We start from the raw sequence: 12500 nt of genomic DNA on the forward strand, positions 1-12500 counted from the left end.
GGCGTTTTAGCCCACGACCAACCCTTTACGTGAAGTAAGATGGAGATTCAATAAAGGAAAAGATGAAGCGAAACGGGAAAACAGTTCAACATAAAGCACATTTATTTCGCGATGAACGGAAAGCACACATATACAATTACACCAAAAGAAAATGTAAAAGAAGAAGAAACACACAATAATACACAAAAAGCAAATGTAAAAGCAAAATACAATGCAGATATACCACCGACTACCGAGCACACGGCAACACTTATACAGTTTTACTTCACAGACGGCGCCGACAACACATATACTCAAAGCAAAAGAAAAGGACCACCCTCAAGGATGATGGGGGCAGACGGGCCTGGGGCCGAGACCGCGTCGGGCCTACCCGTCTGATGAGCCGCAAAATGGCGGTGGCGCTCCGACTCCGCGGGCCTCGCGGACAGTGTCTGGAATGGGGTGGGAACGGGGCCCCCTTCTCGCACTATCTCAGCGCGGGGGGAAACAGGAGGGGGTTGTTGATGCTCGGGGGAAGGAGGATATCTCCCTGGCTCGGGTCCCGCGACGAGCGTCTCCACCACGACCTCGGTCGCGTTATCGGCCTCTCCTCTCCGCAGCTCCCCGACTCTGACACGAGCACCCCCTCGACTGCCTTCGCCGTCGCCACCTCTCCAACTCTCCACAGCTCCGTCCAACTGCCTTCTCCGACTCCTCTCTTGACTGGCTCTTCCCAACTCAACTCCGAACTCCACTTGACTGGCTCTTCCCAACTCAACTCCGAACTCCACTTGACTGACTCCTACTACTTCTTCCCCACTCAACTACGAGCGAACGCGGCCCTTTATAGCCCCCGTGGCTTCGCTCTTTCACCTTCGACCCTTTACCTCTGGCTGGCTCCCCATTGGACAGAAGAAAAGTGGGCGTGAATGCTTTTTGATCCATGAATTTGCATATAGCGACCACACTCTGACGCACCTGGAGGCGGGGCCAAATCGCCCCACGCTCGCCGATAGGACGGAACAGAAGTGGGCGTGAGTCGTTTTTGATCCGTTTTCTTCGGAAAGGCTGTGCCTCTGCACCCGCTGCTCGGTGCGCGCCCTGCACGAGTCCAGTATCGGTGCCCACAAGTGGCGCGGGAATGACGGTGATGCGATGGTTGCGAGAGCGAGTTGTGACGGTAAAGGTCGTGGCTGTTGTTGTGAAGCGGCGTTGCGGTTGGTGGTTGTTGTGTGATGGCTGTTGAGACGTGGTTGGTGGTGGTAGTAATGGCGGCTGGTCCAAAATAAAGATAGTAAAAGAAAAACGGCTATCTAGAGGGGTCGCAGCCCGAATGAATGACATTTATTCCCTCTAAACAACGGGTTTGGGCCTAACTACACATATACTTACAGAGATATCTCACCTAAGGGACCTGAATGGTGGTTTGCGAATTTCGTCAACCACAACAATATGTTTGGAGTGTAAATTATTTTTTGCATGTATTTTAATGTATTAACCTACAACTTTGCATAATTTCAAGTTCTTACCTACACTACATATTGGGATTCAAGGTTTTCAAATACCTCACCACATTCCTGTAGATTCTGGATAGATAGAGAAGTAAGGAAGAGAGACACTCGTTTTGGAATGGCCAAATTCTGTCCTACTCTGACAGGCACAGTATTGATGCAGCTGACCTAGGTGAACTTCTGGTCAATGGCAACCCACAAAATGCTGACAAATAAGGACTCTGGGATGGTGGTGCTATTGAAAGTCAGCATCATCTGGTTGGGATCTCAGTTATAAAGGACAGTCATCAAGTGACACTCATCAGACTCAGGTATGGCTCAAAATATTCACATCAGTACGATCCACAATCTATGTTTTCAGAAGGAGGCAAAAGTTGCTGGATGTATTGTCCAATGGATCAGTACCACACTGAGGTTGTCAGAAGCTTTGTGTTTCGAAGGCTTACTAGGAGGTTCAGCTATCGGCTTGGTGGTCGTGGACCATGACGTATCCACAGCTAGACAGCCATAGTGGTGAAAATGGAGTTGATATTGCAGCCATACCATTATCAAGATTGTCTATCACAGTAAGCAGATGAGGGGAATATGTTATATCAGCATGTTGTTTCAACTGAGAAGTAAGATGCACTTGATTTAGTTCTTGTGTTTGTGTTTCTGCAGCAGTATATGTGTGAAACTACAATTGATACCCACTACAAGGAACCAGTCAGGCTCCAATACTTTTGTTAATTATCCCACACACACAAAGCAAAAAGAAAACATTCATTTCTATATCTGTCCGTCCGTCCATCTATAAACGCAAATTTACGATCGAGGAGCAATTTGATTTCAATTGAATGTTACATTGTAAACGTGAATCGGAAAATGAACCCATATTTTAACAGTACTTTGGTTCTGAATTCGACCCAATTGCACATGCACAGAGAGTCATGAGATACTTCATTTTTAGTCTGTCTGCCTTCCTCGCAGTCAACCAAAATTGAAAATCATTCCAAACAGGAAACTTACTGTTTTTAAGGACGTCATATAGGACACAAACAATAGGCACGAAGAACTAATGTTACATGTTAAATAAGGTGGTGTAAAAGCAGTAAACGGTATCAAAGTCAGTAAACTTCTGTAATTAATTTTTTTTATATGACCTTTAAAATCATTATTTTATTTCTTTTGAATTATATACATGAATGCTATGTGGGGTAAGGTATTCTATGAACTCTCTAGTTATTATTGTAATGAGACAGTTTTTGTGAAAAGACCATCAACAGAAAGAAAATACTTTTAACTGTCAGAATGATGATGTGAGAAAAAAGGGAAGTGAGTAAAGATTTATACTCATAATATAAGCCGTATTGTAAAAACTAAGGAAAAATGGAAATGAAAGCCAGGAAGGTGGAAGCTCAGGAGGTGTGCTTACATGTTTCTAAGTTACATCTTGGCTTTGAAAATCATTTTATGTATCACCTCCAATGTATACAATTATAATTTTGAGACTGTTGGGCAATTACAATGAAATAAAAGTAAATAAACATGTGCAGGTATGTTGATGCAATTTGGCAGTGTTTACTGAATGTGTGGTGCAATATACAATTATTTGCCAGCAAGAGTTGGAAGGAAAGACAAGAGGTATGCACACTCGACTCTGAGCTGTCTCGCCTAGGCTTGAATCTCAGTCCAGTTATGCACCGTCACCCTGGTGTTCCACAAGCAGGGCAAGGAATCAATGCACAGGTCGTCCCTCAGATGAACATAAAACTGGGCATCTCATTTGCTGGTATTAGCTGGTGGATGTTAAGGATCCCATGATGTGCTTCACCAAGATTAGTTGAGCTATCACTGTACCATGGGCAAGTCCTAAATTCCTGCTTCAACTTAAAGGGCAAATTCCAACAACCACATCATTGGCACAGCCACATCTCCAGTAAAATTTGCTACAAATAGCCATGTGCTACAAATGAAAAGTTTGCAAACAAAATAAAAGAAATCTCTCAGCTCCTACTTGGCTGATTTTGACATAAAAAAAATCTATCAGCATTTTCAATATTAAACGACATGTGAAAGAAAGGGGAATTAGGGAAAAAAGCTATTTAGAAAAAGTTCCCATGTGTGTTTTGTTACTGGAATCATTTATTTGCAGTGGCTGTCGACATGGTTGTTTAGTTTCTTCGAGACCGGGAAGACTGGCTGTAGTTGCCAATTTTTTCAAAAAAGTGTAAATGCCAAAGTTGCCAAGCCCCAATGCCAGATTAATACCTGACTATTCATGACTTCCATTTTTTGAAGTAAAAAGTTGGGTCACCCGATCAAGATTGGGTTATTTGGAACTGAGTGAACCATTAAGAAGATTGATGTTTAAAGCTGTAGCAAAAATTAACTTGGAAGTGCTCCATGACAATGTTGGGTCAAATTTCCTCATTTCCTTTCTTGAGGTCAGTTTCGTTTGATTTTCAGAAGTACAAATACACATACATACATACATACAGAAAATTGCCTTGCCCGGGGGGGGGGGGGGAGGGTGGATTTATTTTGTGCCCATGACCTGAACTTGGTTACCACCAGCACTATGGTGTACCACTTTTGCAAAAGTAGTTGCTGGAATGAAGCACTATGTGCCTATCGATTCCACTAGTGAAGTGAGGTGATCGACCAAAGTTTGAAAATTTTCCCGCCTTTTTTGAACGCGGGCCGCCATTTTGAAATTTCAGGAAAAAATCCATATTTTTGGAAATAACATTGATTTTTGAATATTTTAAAATATACATTTCTCTGTGTTTATATGGCCGAATGCACTTCAGTAGGCACCATTATGATAGTAAGTACGCGTAAATATTATTCACAAACTTGTCCCGACATTTTGAGAAGGGGTTGCCATTTTGGAAATTCAGTGAAAATCGTATATTTTGTGTATATCTAATGAAATATATATATTTTTTATTCTTTGTGTACTTGCAGATAAACCTTGACTGACCAATGGTCAGGGCTCCTGTGGCTATGTGGGACAAGTTCGCTAGTTCCAGGAAATTTTGCTAAGTGCAAATTCTTTGCGTGTCACAAATGATCTCGCTGAAAGAGGAATTAAGCTGGTGTCTCAGGTCAGGTATGGGAGTATGTGCCAGAACAGCGCGTCGCTGCGTCCACTTTCCGCCGGTACTCCAGGGGCCTCCGTCTGGCCATCCCCCAGGCAGATGCCAGGCCCATCCCCATCTCCTTGAGATGATGGTCAACCTGCTGCAACCACGAGGCACGTGGTCGGCCCACTGGCCTCCTCTACTCATGAGACTCCCTCGCTGAGAGAATCTGGTGAGCAGGATCAGCGTCAGGAAAACGAGCCACATGTCCATACAGCCGCAACTGACGCTCACGGACTATGCAGGTAACAAATCTCATCCGAGTCTCTCTCAGCAACCGCTCGTTGGACACAAAATCCGACCAGCGATAGCCAAGGATTCTCCGAAGAGACCTGGAACCAAAGGAATCAAGTCTCCGTCTCAATTCCTTGGTCAGAGTCCAAGTCTCGCATCCATAGAGCAAGACTGGAAGTACCAAGGACCTGAAGACTCGGACTTTCGTCCTCCCGCACAGGTACCGGCAGCGCCACACCCCATGATCCAGTGAATCCATGACTCCCCAGGCCCGACCCAGACGTCTATTGACCTCTGACTGACAGCCAGCAGAGACATCAATATCACTGCCAAGGCAAGTGAATCTCTCCACGACCTCAACATCCTCACCACAAACAGACACAGACAGGACAGCAGCATCCAAGATGTCACCGAAAGCCTGGATCTTAGTTTTGACCCAAGAAACCCGTAATCCCAGCGGCTCCGACTCCTCATTCAGCACCTCGAGGGCCCCCAAAAGGATATCTAAAGTCTCCGCAAAGATGACTGCATCATCTGCAAAATCAATGTCCGAGATCTTGACATTCCCAAACGATGCACCGCAGCTTGATCTCTCAGACATCCTCCCTAAAATCCAGTCCATACAAGTGCTGAAAAGTATTGGGGCCAGTACACACCCCTGACGAACTCCAGTAACAACTGGAAATAAGTCAGAGATGGTACCACCACACTTCACAGCACTCTCAATACCAGATTAGAGTTCAGACATCAGATTGATCAGTTTTGGTGGCACCCCACGAAGACCAAGAATCCTCCAGAGGACATCCCGATTCACTGAATCGAACGCTTTACAGAGATTAACATAGGCTGCAAGCAGCCCCTGCTGAAACTCTCGTCTGCGTTCGGTGAGGACACGAAGAGCAAGGATACGGTCAATCGTTGACCTCTTTGGTGTAAAGCCTGACTGCTCTGGACGCTGGTGCTCAAGCAGATGGTGGCGAACCCGATCAAAAATTATCCGAGCAAAGACTTTGCCCAGCACTGAGAGCTGCATCACCCCCCAGTCGTTGTTGCAGTCTTGGCGATCACCCTTCCCTTTCCAGAGAGGAACAACAAGGCCCCTCTTCCAATCAGTTGGGATGATTCCTGTGTTCCAGGCAGAGCACAAAACTGCATGCAACGACACAAGTGCAGCATTTCCACCAGCCTTGAGAAGTTCAGCATGGATGCCACAGATCCCTGGAGCTTTGCCCCGTTTCAACTGGTTCACCGCAGCCCGTGTTTCCACAAGCGAAGGTGGACCACAGTTGATTCGAGGGTCAGCAACAGGGATTGTAACACCCTTGACGTCCAAGTCGACAGCTGGGGGATCAGCCTGATACAACCGCTCAAAATAACCGGCCCAGCGGGCCTTCACTTCAGACTCCTCTGTCAAGAGCCTGCCACTCTCTGCTCTAACTGCAGTGCTCCGAGGGATGAGCTTGGATGAACACAATGCGCGAATTCCCCTGAAAGCAGGATGAGAATCCCCTGTCCACAGGTGATGCTCTACCCCCTCACAGATTCTTCGCACATAGGCCTCCTTGTCCACCCTCAGTGCACGTACAGTTTTACGCCTCAGCTCCCTGAACAGCTCAGCTCTGCCATTCAGCCTGGCCATGCGACTCTGGTCAATGGTATCCAGTGTCCCTTGAGAGACAAAATTCTTCTTTGCCCTGCGGTGAGTTCCAAGACATCCACCGGCAACATCAAGGACGGTGGTCTTGAAGGCACTCCACAACTCTTCAGGACCCCTCAAAGCACCCAGACCCCCCAAGTCTCCACTCAGCCTGTTCGCAAACTCCTCAGCTACTCTCTCATCTCTGAGCTTGCCAACATCCAGCCTCGGTTGGGATGATACCATTCTCCAGGATTTAAGGTTCAGCTTTGGAGTTGCTACAACAAGCCTGTGATCAGTATTGAGGAACTGAGCACTCCGGTAGACCCTGCAGTTCTGGATCATCCTCCAACGACCGTCAATGAGGACATGGTCAATCTACTTTGCCACACCGCCAGCATTGGAATACCAAGTCCAGCGATGAGCTTGTGGGCGCTGAAACCATGAACCGGCCACCCTAAGTCCATGACTTCTTGCAAAGTCAAGGAACTTGGTGCTATTCTGGTTCATAGTTCCTGACCCATGGGGATCAACACATGTCTCATAACCATCCCTATCAGTTCCAGTCGATGCATTGAAATCCCCCAAGACGAGAAGTGTATTTCGTCTGGGGCACTGATCAACCACAGACTCGAGCGTGGCGTAGAATGCATCCTTCACGGTGAGATCACTCGCCTCAGTCGGAGCATAAACAGAGACCAGGGAAATGACACCTAAGGAGTGACGAATCCTTAGTCTCATAATACGCTCGTTGACCGGTGTTACCTCAATTATCATTGAGGTCAGCTTATTGGACACAGCTACAGCAACTCCTTGGGGATGGTAACCATCAGAGCGACCAGACCAATAGTAGGTGTAACCACCCACCATTATCTCGCTGCAATCCGGTCTCCGAACCTCAGAGAGAGCTGCAATCCCAATGTCCAAACGCTTAAGCTCAGATGATAACAAAGACAGGTGATCATCCTCTCTTAGGGATAGGACATTCCAGGCACCCACCCGAAGGGACCGCCTCAGGTTAACCCAAAGAGACTGCCGTCTGGTGGACGACACCTCAGCACCACTCTGACACACTCTCCCGCAATCTGACCCAGGGATGTTACCCCATGGTTTCCCTCCTATCATCAAAGATTGGGGGTCCCGAAGGCTTTGCCCCAATCCCGTCATCCGGTGAGCTGCCCTGCGAAGGGAAGCTGCACAGGAGGTACTCCCACGGAGTGGGTTTTCAGATTTTTTTTGCGTTTTTGTGTTTTGCGGAATGAAGGGTTTTAGGTTGGCCGGAGTGCAAATCCTGCCACCAACCTCCTTATAAAAAAGTAACCCAACTGCAGGAGGACGTCCGCAGACACAGTTGGGCACTAGATATGGATGGCCGTTGGCTCACAAGGAGCTCCTCCGCCCTTTGACAGGTTTTGTTTTTAATCCAGCTGGGTGTCCATATCCAAACATCCTCCTCACCAGAAAACCTGGTGGGGGAGACGGTTTAGTCGCCGACAACCCGACCATGGAACAGGTTAGTACAGGTTTACATGGTACCTGTAGCAGGTCACAGATATAACCTGACCTGACACCCGAGGGTGTCTGACTTTTTTCATATGTGCAATGATGAGAAACAACGTCAAGCACTGCTACAGTGCGTGGAAGAGCATAGGAAGCTTCACCCAGACTATACAAAACAAACTCTATGTTCTCTATAAGATATCTGTGTGGTTGCTTGTTTGCTAGATTGTTATGTTGTCATATATGAAAACCATGTCGCTAAGGCCTAAGTCACATTTGGCATGGTGGCCGTAGGGTCTACAAAATCTATGGCCACTAGCAATTATAGGGTGGCCGCAGTATTTCCACGTCACACAATGTAGCAGTCACATGTTTTTATTTTTCGGGAAGCCGCACGGGGTATTTATAAATTGTGGAGACCGAAAACGTGGGGGTGCCGTACGGTCTTTGATTTGATGTCGCACGGTGACCTTAGGGTGTCCCTGCGGCAGCCATAGAATTTTCAAGGCAGACGCAAGGTAGCCTCAAGGTGCCCGCAAGGCGACCGCAGGGGGGCCCGAAGGCGAACGTACGGCCAGATGGACGGTAACGAGTGGGTTTTTATTTATTTATTTATTTTACCAGTTATTTTTTTTCAGCTTGTCGAATTGCTACGGCGAACGTAGAAATGAAAAAAGTTATAACTCCGCGCTATAATTCCACGGCAACCCCTACGGCCTGTAAAATATAGCTATACGACGTAGGGCCACCCTGAGGCCACCTCAGAAACTCTGCGGCAACCGCACGTTTCTGTCAATTCAGGGGGGGGGGGGTACGGCCGCCGTATCCTAGCCGTAGAGCAAATGTGACTTAGGCCTTAAAACATATTTGGTTGTTCTCATAATTAATTGATCATGCTTTCATTTGTCATGAATAATGTCTTTATGAAAACGCGACTGCTGATATTCTGTAAATGCCAAACAATGTGCCATGCAATAATTGTCAAAATATGGGATTTTCAGTGAAATTCCAAAATGGCAACCCCTTCTCAAAATGTTGGGACAAGTTGTGAATAATATTTACGGTACTTACTATCATACTGGTGCCCATTGAAGTGCATTCAGCCATCTAAACACAGAAAAATAAATTTTTGAAAATATTGAAAAATCAATATTATTTCCAAAAATATGGATTTTTCCTGAAATTTCAAAATGGCTGCCCGCAGTCAAAAAAGGCAGGAAAATTTTCAAACTTTGGTCGATCACCTAACTTCACCAGTTGAATCGATAGGCACATCGTGCTTCATTCCAGCAACTACTTTTGCAAAAGTGGTACACCCTACCCAGCACGTTTGCAAAGTTTGGTGGAGATTTGTCCAGGGGTGTGGAATTGTATATAAATCAAAGAAAGTGGCACGCACTATTGAAGCCCTGATTTCTGATTTAAATACCCCAATTACTTTCACTGTTTCTGTGAAGATGATTGCGTTTCATTGTATATTATGTCTGATTGCTCGGAAAAAACTATTGTGAGCATCATATATTTTCATAGCACCAAGTGGTTGCACTGGACAAATCCAAACAGTCATCCCAATTGTATGAAGCTCTTTCTTGAGGTTGAATTGTGATATCAAATGCAAATAGCAGCAACTTCATGAACTTTAAGAACCCCCTGTGGGGGAAAAATTTATATTAATGTATTTTAAATTGTAACAAATGGAGCTTCAGAAATGTAACTTTTATGCTGCAAATTGAATTGGCTGTCATTTCTGGCCAAAAGACTTTTGCCCTAAATGATAAGAAATGTGTTGTTCTGGAGTAGAGTGACCGAGCTGATAAATGTACGAAGTGGCTTTTTGTCTAAAGGACACGTCTACAGTCTGGGTGAATATCTCTCTGATGGAAGTATAAAATGTTTTGAAAGGCACATTGTTCTCAGTACGATCACGTGAGGAAGTATAGTTTCTCAGTGGCTCGTACTCCTTGGAACTGACCAAGTACCAAGTTAGAATAAAACTCTCTGATGTAATGTAGAAGTGAATTGAATCGGGTTGGTCTAACTGTTAACTAAAATAAGAATAAATGAAATAGAACCAAATAATATTGCAATCAAATGGGGATTCTTAAGTTCATTGTACAAGGGTGAGAAGTGTATGGTGTATAATTAGGAAATAAATTGTTTCACAAGGAAGGACTTGTGTGGACATCAGTTTTATCAGTGTCGATAGGGTTTTTGTAGGGTTTTTTAATCAAATCGGACAAACGTTAAACTCTGTCTGAAGTCAAATAGGATTCCACAATCGACCAGTTAGAATCCTTCAGGAGGACAACGATCACAACAAGGTGGGTTAAAAAAATCCACATCACCCCCCAAAAAATTTGATTGTGCATTGTATACCTTACCTGTTCTTCGGTTGGGTATGCCTCAATACCCACGCAGACATCCACCAGGCGCAACAAGCTGTAACTGAGATAGTATGCCTAGGGGGGGGGGGGGAAAGAGTATTATCAACTTATATCTATACTAATAAAAGGCAATGTGCGTGCGTGTGCACGTGCATGTGCATGTGCGTTCGTGTGTCAATGTGTCTCCTCCATAACTCCAAAACCATAAAAGCTGGCATACTGAAACTTTGAATGCATACTACGAAAACTCCAAGGAAGTGCAAGAGTGAAAATTGGGTGTTTGGTTTAATTAAAACACCCCTTTTGAAGATAATTAACAGCCTTATTTAATTATATCCTTCATAAGATGATCCTCAGCAACCTAGCTCCCTGGGTCTTAAGGCGTTTCCTGGGTAACCTCACTGGGGTCTGAAGCTGCCATATTTTTTGACCTGCTCAACCATGCCTAGACTTGAAACAGGCTGCAATGATCTCAATGATAAAGTTGTTGTTTTCACTTTCCTCACTCATATTATCGAATGCCTATTCATCATAGCTACAAATCGCTGGGTACATTGCAATGCGATAAACACCCGATATTAGTGTTCGTGGCTTGACATTCCGGGCGTCTCTGGGAGGTGTACGTATGTTTATTGTGTTGCTACTCGCCTGTAAAACGAGCCGTTTCTCATCAACCGTTTCGGCGAAGTGCTTAAGTCACGTAGCAAGCACTCTCCAGGCTGCTTGGTTGTTTGTTTCAGTAAAAGTACCTGTGCTCTCAATGGAACGTCGATGAGATAGACATACGTTTCCGCCTGTGTGGGCCGTGCGGTGAGTCCCTCGGGAGGTGTCTCATCTGCTGAAAATGTGCAATTTCATTTTTACAAGATATCGTTTTTTTAACCTTTTTGTGTCATCTCTTAATATAATCTACCCCTCACTTTGACATCGATATATATTTAAATACAATAAGGTCCATCGATCCAGGTGTTTGTCATGATCTGCTGTGAAGGCACAGAGCATAGATCGACATTTTGTGTTGTGGGCCTTTAAAAATTTTTCAATTGAATTTTGTTAATTTCCCACTTGAATTCCTCTTTCAAAGAACTCTGTTTCAAGGTAGGTAAATCTTTGTGCTTCTTGTTTTTATGTATTTTATGTGAATTTACGTATATAAACTGCATTACCATAACGGAACTGTATGTGTATGTGTATGTGTATGTGTATGTGTATTTTATGTGAATTTACGTATATAAACTGCATTACCATAACGGAACTGTATGTGTATGTGTATGTGTATGTGTATGTGTATGTGTATGTGTATGTGTATTTTATGTGAATTTACGTATATAAACTGCATTACCATAACGGAACTGTATGTGTATGTGTATGTGTATGTGTATGTGTATGTGAATTTACGTATATAAACTGCATTACCATAACGGAACTGTATGTGTATGTGTATGTGTATGTGTATGTGAATTTACGTATATAAACTGCATTACCATAACGGAACTGTATGTGTATGTGTATGTGTATGTGTATGTGTATGTGTATGTGAATTTACGTATATAAACTGCATTACCATAACGGAACTGTATGTGTATGTGTATGTGTATGTGTATGTGTATGTGAATTTACGTATATAAACTGCATTACCATAACGGAACTGTATGTGTATGTGTATGTGTATGTGTATGTGTATGTGTATGTGAATTTACGTATATAAACTGCATTACCATAACGGAACTGTATGTGTATGTGTATGTGTATGTGTATGTGTATGTGTATGTGAATTTACGTATATAAACTGCATTACCATAACGGAACTGTATGTGTATGTGTATGTGTATGTGTATGTGTATGTGAATTTACGTATATAAACTGCATTACCATAACGGAACTGTATGTGTATGTGTATGTGTATGTGTATGTGTATGTGTATGTGAATTTACGTATATAAACTGCATTACCATAACGGAACTGTATGTGTATGTGTATGTGTATGTGTATGTGTATGTGAATTTACGTATATAAACTGCATTACCATAACGGAACTGTATGTGTATGTGTATGTGTATGTGTATGTGTATGTGAATTTACGTATATAAACTGCATTACCATAACGGAACTGTATGTGTATGTGTATGTG

General features: G+C 44.0%; 1 protein-coding gene across 6 annotated transcripts in view; it reads right to left on the reverse strand.

Annotated features, from left to right (window-relative positions):
* LOC147034762 (protein FAM178B-like) overlaps positions 1–12500 on the reverse strand; it is a 173484-nt gene that overhangs the window by 43015 nt on the left and 117969 nt on the right. For 5 of the 6 annotated variants that reach the window (XM_085888466.1, XM_085888476.1, XM_085888448.1 and 2 more), the window contains one exon: positions 10367–10444. The exons of the other annotated variant lie outside the window; for it this stretch is intronic. In XM_085888466.1, coding sequence (XP_085744592.1) covers positions 10367–10444 — 78 coding nt within the window. The remainder of the gene's footprint in view (positions 1–10366; positions 10445–12500) is intronic. 6 annotated transcript variants of the gene reach the window in all.

Source organism: Eptatretus burgeri, chromosome 1 (assembly GCF_056783735.1).
Source record: "Eptatretus burgeri isolate ZD-2024b chromosome 1, Ebu_testis_v1, whole genome shotgun sequence".
Classification (NCBI taxonomy): Eukaryota; Metazoa; Chordata; class Myxini; order Myxiniformes; family Myxinidae; genus Eptatretus; species Eptatretus burgeri.